The sequence below is a fragment of the Chiloscyllium punctatum genome, chromosome 39 (assembly GCF_047496795.1).
Source record: "Chiloscyllium punctatum isolate Juve2018m chromosome 39, sChiPun1.3, whole genome shotgun sequence".
NCBI lineage: Eukaryota > Metazoa > Chordata > Chondrichthyes > Orectolobiformes > Hemiscylliidae > Chiloscyllium > Chiloscyllium punctatum.
The window spans coordinates 59,969,162-59,987,847 of record NC_092777.1 but is presented as its reverse complement, the minus strand read 5'-3'; the positions used below and the strand labels follow the sequence as shown (position 1 = coordinate 59,987,847).

The following is an 18,686-nucleotide window of genomic DNA, read 5'->3' as shown; positions in this document are numbered from 1 at the left end:
ATCGGTTGACATCACAACCACACAGGTCATTAATCATTCTCCCTTAGCTGTTTGTGGAAGATGGCTGTGTGTAATTTAGCTGTCACATTCCTTGAAATCCAGCAGTGACTACATTTCAGAACGACATCATTGGCTGTATAGTGCTTTGTAGCTCTTTTCAAATCCGTTAGAAGAGTAAGAGGTAAAACTTCAGAAATATCGGAGATAAATTTGAAACTATATGAAAGAAAACAATAATATTCATAGAAATCTGAATATTCAATAATATTCAATAATAAAAACAATAATATTCATAGAAATTAGGCCTTTTAGCTTCTTGAGCCTTCCCCAACATTCAATAAAGTCTTGACTGTCCTGTTTATGAATCCACTTTCTCACTATATCCCCATGTTCAATAATTGGCTCCGTATGCAAAAATCTATCAACTTCAGTCTTGAATACACTCAACAGGACAATCATAGCCCTCTGGAGTGAACCATTCCAAAAGATACACAATCTTCCCCTGAATTAACAAATACACCTTTATCTCAGTTTTAGGTCACTGATCCCTCATCCTGATAATGAACGTTGAATTCTTGACTTCCCAGTGAAGACAAACCAGATTAGCATCTATCCCGTTATACCCTTCAGAATTTTAGTTGTTTCAATTCGATAAATTCTGATCACATACTTGGTGTTCTCGACTCTTCAAAAAGTGTGTTAAATTGAGAAAGAAGGAAGGATGTATTATCTTGGAAGGAATACAAGGATTTACAGAAGTGATACCTAGTCTTCTTGGGTTAAGTTATAAAGTGAGATTATACAACTCAGGCCTATTTTCTCCAGAATTTAGATTAAGTGATGAGCTGATCAAAGTCTTCGAGATACAAATAGGAAAAGACAGGGTAGATAAAGATAAACTATTTCCACTGGTTGGATAGTCCAGAACTAGGGGGTGTAGTGTGAGATTTAGGGCCAAACCAATCAGGAGAGATATTAGAAAATACTTCTACATACATAGGATGGTAGATGTTTGGAACTGTCTTCCTCAAACAGCAGTGAATGCAGGATCAGTTGTTAGCTTTAAATCTGAGATCTTGTTTTATTTAGCAATGTATTAAGGACAAGGGCCAGAGGCCAAAGGCCTAAATGGAATTGGGCCACAGATCATCTATGATCTCATTGAATGGTGGAACAGGCTTGAGGGGCTGAATTGCCCACTCCTGTTCTTACGTTCCCATGCTATTAACGGAGAGGAGTAAGAAGTGGGTTTTACTTATTTAAAGACTTTATGTTAATATTAACCAGATTTTACACAAACCGGTCAGAGTCTAATGAATATTTACATGTCCAGAAGCAAAATACTGGGGATACTGGAAATCTAAAATAAAGACAGAAAATGCTGAGATACTTGGGCAGGTGTGCAGACAGAAACGGAGTTTTAAATAAATGATTTGAACAGAACAGGCAGAAAAGGTCAACGACAATTGATTACAACAAAGAAGATCCTAATGGCTAAAGTGTCTAAAGGAGAAAAAGGCAGTGTCTTTCACCATTCTCACAAAGTTTTGCTTTTCCGTATTTTTATTAAGTGGATTTACATTTTGCCAAGGGTGGAACCTTCTGCTGTTGCTGGGGTGATTTTGTAGCTGGAAGGATTTAATTCAGAAGGACGGTGGAATATCTGAACCCTGACACTTTTCCACCTTCAAAGTCTCCCTGAAAAATACAGCATTTCCACCAGTTCATAGGAATGCCTGACCCAGGCCCATCCGAACTGGAGAGAAACATCTGCCAAAGTACTACCTGTCATCAGCATCTGACAAGTCCCGAGCAGGAGACACACACAAACAACACGTGAAAACCTGAGCAGCCCAGACCTGTCCCTTCAACTCTTCAACCACCACCTACACATAGACCCAGATAGACAGACACACGTGCACACTGACAGTTAAATACATGCCTACACCGACAGACACACGTACCTAAGACAAGAAAACGTTATAACTATTCTTCTACTACACCACAGTACATCACCATATATAATTGTCCCAAAGCACATCAAACCTCAACACAACAGGTGAATCATTCTATCCAAATCGTGGTCATTCAACAACATTACCACCACTGACTACCCCACCATCAATATCCCAGTAGTTACCATTGACTAGAAACTGAACTTTATTTTAATTCATTCATTCATGGGATATGGGCATCACTGACTGGACCAGTATTTATTACCCATCCTTAATTGCCCAGAGGGCAGTTCTGAGTCAACCACATTGTTGCGGTTCTCGTGTTACACATAGACCAGGTAAGGACAGCAGTTTCCTTCCCTAAAGGGCACGAGTGAACCCGGTGGGTTTTTCTGACAACTGACAACAGTTTCATGGGCGTCATTAGATTTTTATTAAATTCAAATTTCACCATCTGCCATCGAACCCAGGTTCCCAGTGCATTATTTAGGTCTCTGAATTAATAGCTTAGCAATAATACCACTAGCCCCTTACTTCCCCATCAGACCATACAGAAAAGTACAATGGCTATGAGAACAGGTCAGAGACTCGCAACTCTTGTGATGTTTGTCCACAATCTACAGGGAATAACTCTGGAGTGTGCTGAATACTTCCCGTTTGCCTGAATGAGTGCAGCTCCAACAATACTCAAGATGCTTGAGCTATCCAGGGTAATGTAGCCTGCCTGATTGGCTTACTGTATATCATTTATCTATTCATTCCTGCATCATCACATAGTGCCAGCAGTATGCACCACCCACAAGATGCACTGCAGGAACTCACAAAGACTTCTACAGAGCTCCTGTGACCCCTATCACTTAGAAAGACAAGGGCAGCAGATGCATAGGAACATCATCACCTGCACGTTCCCTTAAATCACTGACCATTCTGAGTTCTCTGTCATTGGTCAAAATCCTGGAACTCAAACCATAATAGCAGGTGTACCTACACCACATGGAAGGCAAAAGCTCAGGAATGGGACACATCACCAACTCTATGGTTAGCAATAGACAATTAATGCTGGACTAATCAGTAGACAATTAATGTTGTTCTAATCAATAACCAATTAATTTTGACCTAATCGATAGGCCATTAATGCTAGCCCAATCAAAAATCAATTAATGTTGGTCTAATCAATAAGCAATCAATGCTGACCTAATCAATAGACAATTACTTAATAGACTAACTGAGCCAGTCCATATCCTGTGAATGACTTTATACAAAACATATTAAGTCCAGTCCAGTCCTTAACAATAGAAGCTGAAATAAAGAGAAACAGTAACACAATGATATCAGATGTCAGGACAAAAGCGATCATATTCAGTATCTCAGGAGACTGGCAACATAAACAGAGTCTATAAAAATATACTACTTGAGTTTGACATTTCCCTCCACCTGTTGAAGATATCATACAGTCCAATTATTAAGTAAGACCCATACTTACACAGTACTGCTTCGTGCTTCAATATATTTCAGCGACATTGTATAGTGACTGCAGAGTCCCAAAAACAGTAAAACCTTGAGTGCCTCATTCACATGTTTCTGATGTTGGAGATCAAACTGTTCACCAGAGACCAAGGAGAGCTCCCTGCTTTTCCTTTATTTGTGTCCATGAATCTGTAACTTCTACACATGTCTGAAGAATAACACCTTCAACACTGTAGCTTTCCTTCACTGGGGTACTGAATGCAAAAATAAGTTTAACCTCCTGCCATAGAGCTGAAACTTGCAACCTTGTGATTCAGAAGTGAGACACTGAGAGTGATACTGAGTCATGCTGACATACGTTCACCTTAATCTGCAAATAAACTCTGCAAATAGTAGGTTATTGGGACCTAACCCTTTTGAAAGGAATTAGATTTATACAGTCGTCCCCCCCCCCAATACTCAAGGAGAATATATTCCAAGACCTAATGCGAAATCCTGAAACCATGGATAGGAGGGAACCCATTCACTTAGATGAGAAACGTACCATCCCCAGACCCCGGTTCTGGAAGGTTTCCTATAATATGTTCGGCCGTGGTAAACCACGTAACTGAAACAGTGGAAAACAATTCTGCAAATATGAGGGTCTTCCTCTACCTAATTAAGATGTTTCTTAATAAGTTCAGGATAGAACGATTAATCATCTAGGAGGATGATGAATTCTTTATTGGTGGTTTGTGCATAAATCACCTGATTGAAAAATAATTATATGTGTTATAGACATAATTTGTGAGGTTAAATTAATACTTGGGAATTTCATTCGAGTATTCATAAGAATTGGGGTGATTTTTAATTTGTAATTTTGCCTTGAATGTTTAACTAGTATGTGCTCAGTTGTCTCAGATGTTTCAATAGATTTCACGTCAAAGGAAGATTGGACAGTAATTCCAGTGGGAATGAATTTGAAAGGTCAAACTGTGCTTGTTCAAATCAAACTCACCAACAATGATGTCCCATTTTACTTTGTTCATTTCTATTATTTCATGCTTTTTCAGAATATAACTGCACATATTTCAAGCACTTCACATCAGGAGAAAATGCAGAAATTTTCCAAATTACTACTCAGAAAGGTAAGTGACTGAAATCTATCAGATCTTGCTTAGTTATGGGATCGATTCGATTTGTTATCCAATACTGTAATGAAGAATGATAGACATTGAGCACAATTTTTGAAGAGTAACTGTTAACATCACACATTAACAAGGAAAGCTGTTAATAGGGAGAGCCCTCACTAATCCATAACCTACAGCCCCCTTCTTCCTTGATGGTATCAACAGTTTACAGAGGGGACAATCTTTATATGTGTGTTCGTCAGAAAGGACCATTTCATCAGGAGTGGGGGTTACAGTCAAACCTGATCCCCAGGTCAATTCACATCCATAAGCAGTTTGCAATCAGCAATCCCTGAAGGAAGTGTCCTCCATTCGCCCACACAGTCAGGATATTTATTGTGTCACACTCTGACATTTAGCTGTGATCACATTCACCCAGGTACAAACTGGATTAAACCCAAGCCCATTCTGGTGTGTGGCTATATATCTGATTTGGGTATTTCATGTATGTTCGATTTTAATTAATTGATAATTTTGTGAATTGAATTGAATTGAATTTATTGTCACGTGTACCAAGGCCCAGTGAAAAGCTTTGTCTTGCGAGCAATACATGCAGATCACAGAGTTAAATAACATAGATAAGTAAATAATAGGTGAACAGTAGCAAAAACAAAAACACAGGGACAGGCAAATGCTAAGAGTTTGTGAGTCCATTCAGTATTCTAACAACAGTAGGGTAGAAACTGTTGTGAAACCGGCTGGTGTGTGTGTTCAGGCTTCTGTACCTTCTCCCCGATGGTAGAGGTTGTAGAAAAACATTGCCAGGGTGGGATGGATCTTTGAGCATGCTGGCGGCCTTTCCTTGACAGCAGGCCTGGTAGATGGATTCTATAGATGGGAGGTTGGCCTTTGTGATTGTCCGGGCTGATTTCACCACTCTCTGTAACCATCTCCGATCTTGAATGGTACAGTTGCCATACCAGGTAGTGATACAACCAGACAGAATGCTCTCGATGGAGCACCTATAAAAGTTGGCAAGGGTTTTCGCCGTCATGTCAAATTTCCTCAGCTGCCTGAGGAAGAAGAGAGGTTGTTGGGCCTTTGTAACCAGTGCATCCACATGAAGAGTCCAAGAAAGCTTGTTGTGGATGACCACTCCCAGGAGCTTGACACTCTCCACTCATTCCATCTCTGTGCTGTTAATGTGTAGGGGGAGGGGGCATGAGTAACATCCCGCTGAATGTCAATGATGAGTTCCTTGGTTTTGCTGGCATTGAGAGTTAGGTTTTTCTCAGTGCACCATTTTTCCAGGTCTTCCACCTTCCATTTGTAGTCTGTTTTGTCACCCACCTGAGGTTCGACTGACTATGGTGGTATCATCAGCCAACTTGTAAATGGCATTAGTCTGGTATTTGGCAATGCAGTCAAGAGTATATACAGTGAGTATAGTAGGGGGCTGCATATGCACTCCTGGGGTGGGGGGGATCCAATGTTGAATGTTAGTGAGGATGAAATATTGTCCCCAATCTTCACTGATTGTGGCCTGTGGGTCAGGAAGCTGAGGATCCAGCTGCAGAGAGTAGAGCTTAGTCTGAGATCACTAAGTTTAGTAATCAGTCTCAAGGGGATAATAATGTTGAAGGCTGAACTGTAGTCAATGAGTAGGATTCTTACATAGCTGTTCGTGGTGTCAAGATGTTCTAGGGAGGAGTGAAGGGCAAGTGATATGGCATTTGACATGGATCTGTTGGTCCAATAGGCAAATTGGAGTGGGTCAAGAGTAGTGGGGAGGCTGGAAATTGGTGATACAAAATGGCTCCTGATATTGAAAACAATGAGCAAACCTTAGAGTGTGTATTGAGCCATGCAAACTTACAGCACAGAAGGAGGCAATGTAGCCCATATTGACCAAAATTGACATCATATTCCTTTAACAGTGTTTATTTATATAGAAAGTGAAAGAGATCAGAACCTTTTGCCATAGTGCATCTTCGAAAAGCTACATATTGTCACAAAAACTATCTATTTAAAAGAGAACTCCATAAGTTAAATCTTTCTAAGTATGTGAGGGTTAATCTAGTAGAGCAGGAAGGAGTGGAACTAACATTCAGACCTGAAACAAAAAACAGAAATTGCTATAGAAACTCAGCAGGTCTGGCAGTATTTGTGGAGAGAGAAACAGAGATAATGTTTTGAGTCCAGTGACCCTGCTTCAGATCTGAAGTTGTTCAGGAACTCAGGCCTTGGCAAAGCCCTGATGGCCAACTCAAATCCACTTACTCAGCTGCCATCAGATTTTAAGCTCAGGACCCTACAGTTGTTATGACTAGCACTGTATTGGGTCAGATTTCCAACACTGTGCGACCAGGTTTGGTGCCATGTTTAATCATCTCCAGAGACTCTGTAAAATATCTCTTGATGCCACATACACTTCTCAGCCTCAAACTGGGACATTTCCAGTGTCAACGGGGTGAGGTGGGGGCTTCAGTTTGTGTTCATGCGGAGAAAGTTGGAAGGGGGTGGGTATCATGTGAAAAGTTGGCTGACCCTTTACCTACTCAAATAGAGGATTAGATTTCTCTTTGCAGCCCTCTCTGGAAAAAACAGGTGGCCGTGCACATGGCTGGCACGATTTGAACTGCATGGACTACAGTGAAAGAAAGACTATACTGGGGGGGGGGGGCGTGGAAATGTGCTTTCAAACTGCTGCTGTCTTTTTAGGTGTTGGATAACTCAGTTGGTCATCTTTCTCAATGAATACAAGGCAGGAGCTGAGCAATAATGGAGTGAATCTGCAGGCACTTTTCTCAGTTTCTTGACATCTTTTCCTCTGCAGAATATAGCATTTCAGCAGCGGCCATTGCAATCATCAGCATTGGGTTTATGGTGCTCGGTACAATCTGTCTGCTGCTCTCCTTCAACAAGAGGATGGATTATTTCCTGAAACCAGCCGGCATGTTCTTTATCTTCTCAGGTAGGTCGATGGCACGGGGCTTAGACTGTTAACAGCTGCACTGCGTTCGGACTGGAGTGTGGGCCTGATAGCCATCTGCTTCTCCTCTGAGCGAATGGGTGGGCAAATCAGTGAGGCTACCTCAGTAAAGTACTCTTCATGTTTCATGCTGCACTCTGTTGAGACTGATAAGGCCTTTTGTGGCACAGTGGTAGTGTTCCTCTCTCTGAGCCAGGAGATCCAGAAAGTCCCACTTTTTTCAGGTGTCACAACATCTCTGAACTGGTTTATTAGAAAATGTATTGCAAAATATATAAGGGTTAACGTACCTGTCAAGACCAGAGGGTCCTAGCTACGTTGGAGATGTGTTACATCATGTCCAAACACTGCTCTTAAAGGAACAGTTTATAGTTAACATGTTAAAAACAAATGGGCTTTGTGCTACAGTGCTTAAAGGAAGTGTGTAGTAGAGATTTTCTTATGAAGCTGTTCATAGATGATATGTCATACACCCCTTGAGCAGGTGGGATTGAATCCAGGCTTCTTGGCTCAGGGGGTTGGAGGATCAATCCCTCTGAACTTGTGGTGGTTCATTTCCCCTCCTGTCATATGGGAGACCAGAGTTCAGTTCAAATGGGAGGCAACAATGCTAAAGGGTTTTACCTGGTGTTTGTGGTCAGTGTTCCTCCAGTAATGACCCATAGGAGTACCATTACAACAGGAAGGAGCTGGATCTCAATGGGGGATGATGAATGAATCGTTGATGACTGTACATGTCAAAGTGTACTTTTAGATATTTTCTAGTCAATTTGCTCAGATGTTATAATACACCTCAGGAGCAGAGGGGATTTGAACCTAGGCCTCCTGGCTGAAAGATAGGGACATGACCACTGTGCCACAAGAGGTCCCTCACATTATGATGCTTTTAACTTTTGTCTCATTTATCTCCCTTCATTCAACCTTTCTTTGCCTTCTTTGATTTCTCTTTCTTTACTTGTTTCATGATGAATTAATTTTACTCTCCTTTTCAGTTATTCCTTTACTCTGGGATCCTTATCACACTTTAGAAACTCACTTTCCAGTCCCATGCATGAACAAGTTTCTTCTGATATATTACAAGATGTCCTGTTCCAGCATAACCCTTTTGTTTCTTCTTAATCCTGCCCATTCCATCCTCCCAGCCTTACTCTCAGTGGGATGTTGTTCCTCAGTTACCAGGTGTCATGGCAATATTTCAATATTATTTTTGTTCATCGATGCGATGTGTCTTTATGCCTGGGTTATTATTTATTGCCCATCCCTAATTCCCTGGTGAAGGTGGGAGTGAGCAGCCTTCCTGATTTGCTGCATTCCCTCCATTGTAGGGATACCCACACTGCCATTAGAAACTATCATTTCAACCCAGTGACACTGAAGGAACTATGATATATTTCTGTGGTCACAGGCCAGGCATAAGACATTAAGACACAGGAGCAGAAATTAGGCCATTCAGCCCATTCGGTCTGCTCTGCCATTCAATCATGGCTGATACGTTTCTCAACCCCATTCTCCCCGTAATCCTTGATCCCCTTGATACTCTAGAATGTATCTATCTCAGTCTTAAATAAACTCAATGACCTGGCCTCCACAGCCTCCTGTGGCAATGAATTCCATAGATTCCCCACTCTCTGGCTGAAGAAGTTTATCCTTATCTCCATTCTAAAAGGTATTCCCTTTATTCTAAGACTGTGCCCTCGGGCTCTAGTCTCTCCCACCAATGGAAACATCTTCCCAATATCTACTCTGTCCAGACCATTCAGTATTCTGTATGTTTCAATTAGATCCCCCATCATCCTTCTAAACTCCATTAAGTATACACCTAGAGTCCGCAAACATTCCTCATATGTTAAGCTTTTTATTCCTGGGATCATTGTCATGAATCTCTTCTGAACACACTCCAGGGCCAGTACATCCTTCCTGAGATATGGGGCCCAAAACTGCACACAATACTCCAAATGTGGTCTGATCCGAGCCTTATAGAGCCTCAGACATACATCCCTGCTTTTATATTCAAGTTCTCTCAGAATAAATGCCATCATGCATTTGCCTTCCAAACTACTGACTCAACCTGCAAGTTTACCTTGAGGGAATCCTGGACTGGAACTCTTAAGACTCTTTGCACTTCAGACTCCTGAATTTTATCCCTATTTAGAAAATAGTCCATGCCTCTATTCTTCCTACCAAAGTGCATGACCTCACACTTTCCCATGTTGTACTCCGTCTGCCACTTCTTTGCCCACTCTCCTAACCTATTCAAATCCTTCTGCAGCCTCTCCACCTCTTCAATGCAACCTGTCCCTCTATCTATCTTTCTATCGTCTGTAAACTTAGCCAGAATGCCCTCAGTTCCTTCATCTAGATTGTTAATGTAAAAGCGAAAAGTTGTGGTCCCAACACTGAGCCTTGTGGAACACCATTTGTTACCAGCTGCCATCCTGGGGAGGACCTTTCATCCCCACTCTCTGCTTTCCATGCTAGCACCTTGCCTCTAACATCATGGACTCTTATCTTACTCAGTAGCCTCCTGTGCGGTACCTGGTCAAAGGCCTTCTCTAGGTCCCGGTAGATAATATCCATTGACTGCCTTTGGTCTAACCTGCTCATTATTTAGAGTCATAGAGTCATAGAGAGGTACAGCATGGAAACAGACTCTCCGGTCCAACCCGTCCATGCCGACCAGATATCCCAACCCAATCTAGTCCCACCTGCCAGCACCAGGCCCATAACCCTCCAAACCCTTCCTATTCATATACCCATCCAAATGCCTCTTAAATGTTGCAATTGTACCGGCCTCCACCACATCCTCTGGCAGCTCATTCCATACACGTACCACCCTCTGTGTGAAAAGGTTGCCCCTTAGGTCTCTTTTATATCTTTCCCCTCTCACCCTAAACCTATGCCCTCTAGTTCTGGACTCCCCGTCCCCAGGGAAAAGACTTTGTCTATTTATCCTATCCATGCCCCTCATAATTTTGTAAACCTCTATAAGATCACCCCTCAGCCTCCAATACTCCAGGGAAAACAGGCCCAGCCTGTTCAGCTTCTCCCAATAGCTCAAATCCTCCAACCCTGGCAACATCCTTGTAAATCTTTTCGGAAACCTTTCAAGTTTCACAACATCTTTCCGATAGGAAGGAGACCAGAATTGCATGCAATATTCCAACAGTGGCCTAACCAATGTCCTGTACAGCTGCAACATGACCTCGCAACTCCTTTACTCAATACTCTGACCAATAAAAGAAAGCATACCAAATGCCTTCTTCACTATCCTATCTACCTGCAACTCCACTTTCAAGGAGCTATGAACCTGCACTCCAAGGTCTCTTTGTTCTGCAACACTCTCTAGGACCTTACCATTAAGTGTATAAGTCCTTCTAAGATTTTCTTTCCCAAAATGCAGCACCTCACATTTATCTAAATTAACCTTCATCTGCCACTTCTCAGCCCATTGGCCCATCTGGTCAAGATCCTTTTCTAATCTGAGGTAACCCTCTTCGCTGTCCACCACACCTCCAATTCCTCAAAGAATTCTAGCAGATTTGTCAAGCATGATCTCCCCTTGATGAAACCATGCTGACCTTGCCCTATTTTACCATATATTTGCAAGTATTCAGAATTCTCATCCTTCACAATGGATTCCAGGATCTTACCCATGACCAAGGTTCAGCTAATCAATTTGTAATTTTCCATCTTTTGCCTTACTTCCTTGTTAAACAAAGGTGTCACATTAGTGTTTTTGCAGTTCTCTGGGACCCTCCCTGATTCTAGTGATTCCTGAAAGATCACCACTAACATCTCTGCTATCTCCCTTAGAGTGCTGCAGTGTAGTCCATCTGGTCCAGGGGATTTATCCACCTTCAGGCCATTCAGTTTTTCTAGCACCTTCTCTTTGGTGATGGCTGCCATACTCAGCTCTGCCCCTTCACTCTTGAATTTTTGGGATATTACTTGTGTCTTTCACCATGAAGTCAGACGCAAAGTAATTATTCAGTTCCTCAGCTATTTTTTTTGTTCCTCAACACTATCTCTCCAGTGTCAATTTCCAGTGGCCCAATGTCCACTTTTGCCTCTCTTTTGCCCTTTATATCTGAAGAAACTCTTATAGCCTTCCTTTATATTACTGGCTGGCTTACCCACATATTAAATCTTCTTCCTCCTTTTTTTTGTTGCCCTCTGATTGTCTTTGTGAGCTTCCCAAACCTCTGATTTCCCACTGCTCTTCACCACATTGTATGCTTTCTATTTTGCTTTTATACTATCCCTGACCTCCCGAGTCAGCCATGGTTGTCTCATCTTCCCTGTACCATGCTTCTTTTTCCTGGGGATGAATCTCTGCTGTATCTCCTGAATTACTCCCAGAAACTCCTGCCATTGCTGTTCCACTGTTTTCCTGTTAGGCTCCTCTCCCAACCAATTCTCCCCAGCTCCTCCCTCATGCCTCTGTAATTGCCTTTATTCAGCTTTATACCATTATCTTTGATTCTATCTCCCTCTCAAATTGCAGAGTAAATTCAGTCATATTATGATCACTGCCTCCTAAGGGTTCCTCACCCTTAAGCTCCCTTATCAAGTCTGCCTTGTTGCACGGCACTAAATCTAGTATTTCTTGTTCCTGAGTGGGTTCCACCACTAGCTGCTCCAAAATGCCATCTTATAGACATTCCCTTTCTTGCAACCCACTACCAACCTGATTTCCCCAGTCCACCTGGACTGGACACTGGAGGAACAGACAAGCCAAACCCATCCATTCAACGTGTAGCTTTTTAAATATTCATTTACAGGATGTGGCTGTCACTGGCCGGGCCAGGATTTATTGCCCATCCCTAATTTCCCAGAGGGCAGTTAGGAGTCAGCCACATTGCTGTGGGTCTGGAGTCACATGTAGGCTAGACTGCAGAAGGATGGCAGATTTCCTTCTCTCTAGAACATTCGGCTGAATCACTGCATCCAGTATAAATTGGTCAATCTGGGGGTTAATTCCGAGGAGTAGCTAAAACACTCCACAAAATAAAGTTGCAGTTGGGAAACAGTTTGAATTTTTCTTTTATTTTTCTCCCCCCCACCCCACCCCGAGCACTGCAACGCTTTCATTTGCAAGGTGTGTCAAACATTATAGGCAAAAGTGAGGGCTGCAGATGCTGGAATTCAGAGTCTAGATTAGAGTGGTGCTGGAAAAACACAGCAGGTCAGGCAGCATCCCAGGAGCAGGAAAACCATCAGACATTACAATCTGCCCACTCAGTGCCAGGAGAGTGACCCCACGTGTGTCCCCCTGGGGGGTAACTTCCCGCCCACAGCTCCCCACTGACTCACCGTGTCTCCCTGTGTTCCAGGCCTGTGCATCATCATCTCGGTGGAGGTCATGCGGCAGTCTGTCAAGCGGATGATTGACAGCGAGGAGACCATCTGGATGCATTATCACTACTCCTGGTCATTCGCCTGCGCCAGTGCTGCCTTTGTCATCCTCTTCATCGGGGGAATCACTCTCCTGCTCATCTCTCTGCCACGTATGCCCCAAAACCCATGGGAAACGTGCATGGATGCACCACCAGAACATGTGTGAGGTGGGGGTGGGGAATCAAATTCACTCGCAGGGATATGGCGGACAGCTTTATTTATGGTGGCGAAACAGGGAGACTCACCTTCAGGGGTTTCTTAAAACAAAACAAAATTCACAACTTTAATTTCAAAAAACTGAAATCGGAAATGAAAGTAAAACATGCTGGAAGAAAACGAACTGTGGATGCTGGAAATCTGAAACAGAACTTGCTGGAGAAACTCAGCAGGTCTGGCATTATCTGAAGCAAAGTTAATCTTCGGGTTGAAAATGAGCCCTTTGCTGTTCTGCACAAGTCCCCCAGTCTGCTCCAAGCACTCTGTTCCTCTTTCTCCACACACCTTAACATTGCAGTTCATTCTCTTCCACCTCAGATTTCCTGCAGTCCCAGTATTTTCCTGTCAGGAAAAACTGAAATATTCAGGCTTTCATTCGGGGAACTCGAGACATGGGAAGCGTGTCAAGGGCCTGGGCATTAACCTTTCATTCTCTTCCAGATGCCTGCTGCGCATTTTGTGCTTTCTTTAAATTTCTTTAGCAGAACAACAGGACATGAATAAGTCCACTCACCGTTAATAGTGAGTCATTGACGGGGTTATGACTGGGAACTGCGTTGATGATAGCTTTGCTCTCTCTCAGTCAGCGTCCTGGTAACACTGTATCATCGACACTCCTCTCAGCACTCAGTGTCGTGAGGATGTGTTTCTCAACAACGATTATTAGATTCACCTCTGTGGGAAATGGGGCCACATTAGCAAATCTCACTGTTGTGAATTACTGTACGTGTTCTCGGAACGGCAGGTTAAACATAAACACCTTAAATACACAGCCACAAAAATAAAAAGAAAGAACTGGGGATGCTGCAAATCTGAAAAGTAAACAGAGATTGCCGGAAAAGCTCAGCAGGTCTGGCAGCAGCTGAAGAGGGAAATCTGAGTTAACATTTCAGGGCCAGTGACCCTTCCTCAGAATTGGCAGTTAGCACAGATTCTGCCAGACCTTCGAATACACCACCACAACTGGCTTCAGGATATTTCCTGATCGACCTGTTGAGAGATGTTATTACATATCCCAAGAGCAGGTGGGACTTGAACCCGTACCTCCTGGCTCAGAGGTAGGGACACTACCATTGTGCCTACCACCAGCTCCAAATGTAGAGACATAGGGGATAGCAGCAGGAGGAGGCCATTTGGCCTTTGAGCCTCCTCTACTATTTATCATGATCATTGACTGATCTTCCATCGCAACAGCCTAATCCTGCCTTCTCCCCCTCACCTTTGATTCCATTTGCCCCAAGTGCTATATCTAGCTGCCTCTTGAATACATTAGGCATCAACTACCTCCTGTGGTAATGAATCCCATAGGCTTACCATTCTTTGGGTGAAGAAATGTCTCCTCATCTCCATCCTAAATGGTCCACCCTGAATCGTCAGACTGTGACCCCTGGTTCTGGAAGCACCCACCATCAGGAACATCCTCCCTGCATCTACCTTGTCTAGTCCTGTGAGAATTTTACAAGTGACTATGAAACCCCCCCCCCATTTGTCTGAACTCTAGTGAAAATAATCCTAACTTAGACAATTTCTCCTCATACATCAGTCCCGCCATCCCCATAATCAGCCTGGTAAACCTTCACTGCACTCCTATGAGAGCAAGAGCAACCTTTCTGAGAAAAGGAGACCAAAACTGCACACAATATTCTAGGTGTGGCCTCACTAAAGCTGGAACAACATATCCCTGCTCCTGTACTCAAATTAATAGATTGTGAATAGCTGGGGTCATAGCACTGATCCCTGTGCACCTCCCTCCCCCCCCCCCCCCCATGAGTTACTGCCTGACAATTTGGGAAGGACCCAGAGGATTCTTTGTTTTTCTCTGCCAACCAGTTTTCTCTCCATCTCAATGCACTTCCCCAAGTCCCATCTGCTTTAATCTTGCACAATAACCTCTTATGTGCAACTTTGTCACTTTCTGAAAGTCCAAATAAGCCACATCAACTGGCTTCCCCTTGTCAACTCCACTAGTTACACCTTCATAGAATTTGAACAGATTTGTCAAGCATCCTGACTCTAGCAAATCTTAGCAGGACTTATACACTTATTGGTAAGGTCCTAGAGAGTGTTGCTTGGAGTGCAGGTTCATAGCTCCTTGAAAGTGGAGTCGCAGGTAGATAGGATAGTGAAGAAGGCATTTGGAATGCTTTCCTTTATTGGTCAGAGTATTGAGTACAGGAGTTGGGAGGTCATTTTGTGGCTGTACAGGATATTGGTTAGGCCACTGTTGGAATATTGCGCGCAATTCTGGTTTCCTTCCTATCGGAAAGATATTGTGAAACTTGAAAGGGTTCAGAAAAGATTTACAAGGATGTTGCAAGGGTTGGATGATCTGAGCTACAGGGAGAGGCTGAACAGGCTGGGGCTGTTTTCCCTGGAGTGTCGGAGGCTGAGGGGTGACCTTATAAGAGGTTTGTTAAATTATAAGGGGCATGGATAGGGTAAATAGACAAGATCTTTTCCCTGGGGTGGGGTTCAGAACTAGAGGGCATAGGTTTAGGGTGAGAGGGGAAAGATAAAAAGGACCTAAGGGGCAACTTTTTCATGCAGAGGGTGATACATGTACGGAATGTGTTGTCAGAGGATGTGGTGGAGGCTGGCACAATTACAGCATTTAAAAGGCATCTGGATGGGAATATGAATAGGAAGGGTTTGGAAGGATATGGGCCAGGTGCTGGCAGGTGGGATTACATTGCGTTGGGATATCTGGTCAGCATGGATGAATTGGACCGAAGGGTCTGTTTCCATGCTGCACGTCTCTATGACTCCATCTGGTTCTATTGCTGCTTTCTAAATGCTCTGTTATAAAGTCCTTGATAATAGTTTCGAGAATTTTCTCACTACTGATGTTTGGTTTACTGGACTATAATTCCTGGTTTTCTCTCTGGCTCCCTTTTTAAATATTGGCTACCCTCCAATCTGCAGGGACTGTTCTAGAGTCTACAGAATCCTGGAAGATGACCACTAGTGCATCTACTATTTCTACAGCCACTTCTTTAGGTATTCTGAGATGTAGATCATCAGGCCCTGATAAAGCTTAAGAAATTCAGATCTGCACATTGTTCATTGCGTTTACCTTAACAACCACTCCCTTTCCAAATGCCCAAGCAATCTTAAACAGTTTGAGGAAGTTTTCTTTTTAATGTAGTTCAAATATCAGTATGTTTGTAGCAGCATTTAATGTGGAATGTGTGAATCCATGTCTGCAGATATATTCCTGACTCCACACATAGGTTAATCCACGTACTCAACCTTGCCGTCAAATCCTGACCTTGTCTTGCAGTGACATTTTTGAGGTTTGTAAATCCACTCGTTCAGGGAGAACAACTTCAACCATCTGAAATCTCACCTGAGAGCAATAATCAGAAATAAACAATTACACCCTGGATCTGTAGCTTAACAATTGGCAAAAGCTTCAACATTGGATTATTATATCATTCACCACTTCCCACATTTGTGCGACAAATGGCTTTGGGGTTCTTTAGATGCTGTAGAATTTATTGAGATTTCCCTGTATCTAAGCATGTGTGAGACTTGCATTTTAACTACATCACTACTCCTTCCACTTCCCTTTATAATAAACATACACCCAAACTTCTTCCATCAAGAAATGTGTCACAAGAGAAAATGTTTTCCTTGAAATTGGCTGGTTTTTTTTTGCCGTGGCTTTATCTCCCTTGAGTCAATATTTCAGTGATTGTGGAGGATGGGGCTTGTAGGTTGCTCTGTTCAGTGGTTCAAACAAGCACTGATGACCCTGACCTCTTTAGCTGACCCTTCTCCTCGTTTGCCCAGAAATCCTCCCGCGATTGCAGCGTGTGTGACTTTGAAAATCTGTGGAGATTGCGCTGGTGAAAATGTGCCTCTTAAACATTGAGCTTTGCCCTGATTAGCATTCTGCTTTTTGTGGTTGAATTACATCGAATTGGAATTACCAAACAGTCGAGAGGCTTTTGGGTCCCCACTCATGTACAGAATGCTCCATGTGAGCCCGACTGATCAAGGTATTAAAAAGCATATGCTACAGCAGCGTTCCTAGTATCAAACTATACTTTGCAAATACATATTAGCTGAATTATGAGGCTTTCCCCCTCCCTCAGAAACCTTTTATATAATAGTTTAATTATTAGACACGGTTGTTTGGCAGCACAGAACTTGAATATTGAGAAAAAACACATTTTGTCAAAGCCTTTCATCTTGCACTCATCAGGACAATTGACAAGAAATACCAAAGTAAAGGGGAAACAACTATAAGGAGAGTATTGATTGCTGATGTTAATGATGACTGACAGTTAACTGATAAGCTTTGTTTAAATTCTACAGCAGGCAGGCTGACTCTGATAGGGCAATATCTTGACCAGAAAATAAACCAGCAAATGGCTGTCCCCTATTATGTTGAGTTGAAACAGGCACTGTGTGTGTGTGTTTGTGTGTAATGTTCTTTCTTTGTATGTTAATATATGCAGCTTCAGTTCTCTCAAATGTGCCACAATGAGCCCAACTGACAATCCTAAATTGGTTGACAATGTAATTCTTTGTACAATCAGAATTAAAAAGCATTTGTTGTTCTATTGGGGATTTACATCTAAAACTGGACACTGTGTTTTGAAACCATGGTCAGTACTTTGCATGTTGTCACCAGCTGAAAGGACATGCTGTTTGATATTGTCTGCCAGTCTTTGCGAAGTACAGCCTACGTACTTGGCAGCATACCGGTACTGAAACTAACATACCACAATGCTCATTTGTGTGGTCAGTAGATGTCTTTTTGACTTGATGGCAGGATTTTATTATAAACAAACACCAATCATAACTACAATATTGTAGCAGCATGACACAGTGAGCTTCAAGAGTTGCTCAAACCTTTCAGACAACCTACCCAGGAAGTCTGTGCCCTTTGCAGGACCAAAATGACAGTCTTAGAGCTGTTCACGAGTTTGTGTGATTATACAGATAAAAGTGATCTGATCAGGGTAGCCGTTATCCCATCGCATGACCTTGATGTGCCCTATTTTCAGCATCATGTTTCTATGTCCAAGAAATGGCTCTGACCTTATTTACCAAGGTGTTAATTAAGAAGCCAGTCTTACAACGTAAAGCACTACAGGAATCCCAATGTGTATATTGACTAGTGAAAGTAGGCTGTTAGTGCACAGTAGTAGAGAACTCCAGGCCAATATCTCAACTTAAGGCATCAAGAAAAGTGATTTCATTTGACTGTTAGATTTCAAATTTAAATTTGAGAGCAGGGTGGAGCCAGCCCATCAAGGAAATTCTTGCATGCAGCTATGGACTTCTGTATTGGAAGCATCTCATTTAATATTGGAAAAATGTAAGGAATAGCAGGTTACGTGTGATTTCATTGAACATACAATTCTCATGGAATCCAAAAAAAGATGTTTGAGGAGATGGGTCTAGCAGAGAACTCATGGCAAAGCCATTTATTTGGGATGCATAGTGTCATTAAAATGGAATTCAACTGCACAAGTTACTGAGTTCATAGGTTTAATGAGTACTGATTCACAAAATTGCTGCAGTGCAAATATCTATTGA

The 18,686-nt window shown here is 42.5% G+C and overlaps 1 protein-coding gene across 1 annotated transcript in view; it reads left to right on the top strand.

Annotated features, from left to right (window-relative positions):
• LOC140464122 (voltage-dependent calcium channel gamma-1 subunit-like) overlaps positions 1-17,702 on the top strand; it is a 30,383-nt gene extending 12,681 nt beyond the window's left edge. Inside the window, exons 2-4 of the mRNA XM_072558873.1 lie at positions 4,475-4,549; positions 7,368-7,505; positions 12,857-17,702. Coding sequence (XP_072414974.1) covers positions 4,475-4,549; positions 7,368-7,505; positions 12,857-13,086 — 443 coding nt within the window. The 3' untranslated portion in view covers positions 13,087-17,702. The remainder of the gene's footprint in view (positions 1-4,474; positions 4,550-7,367; positions 7,506-12,856) is intronic.
• Positions 17,703-18,686: the final 984 nt, after the last annotated feature.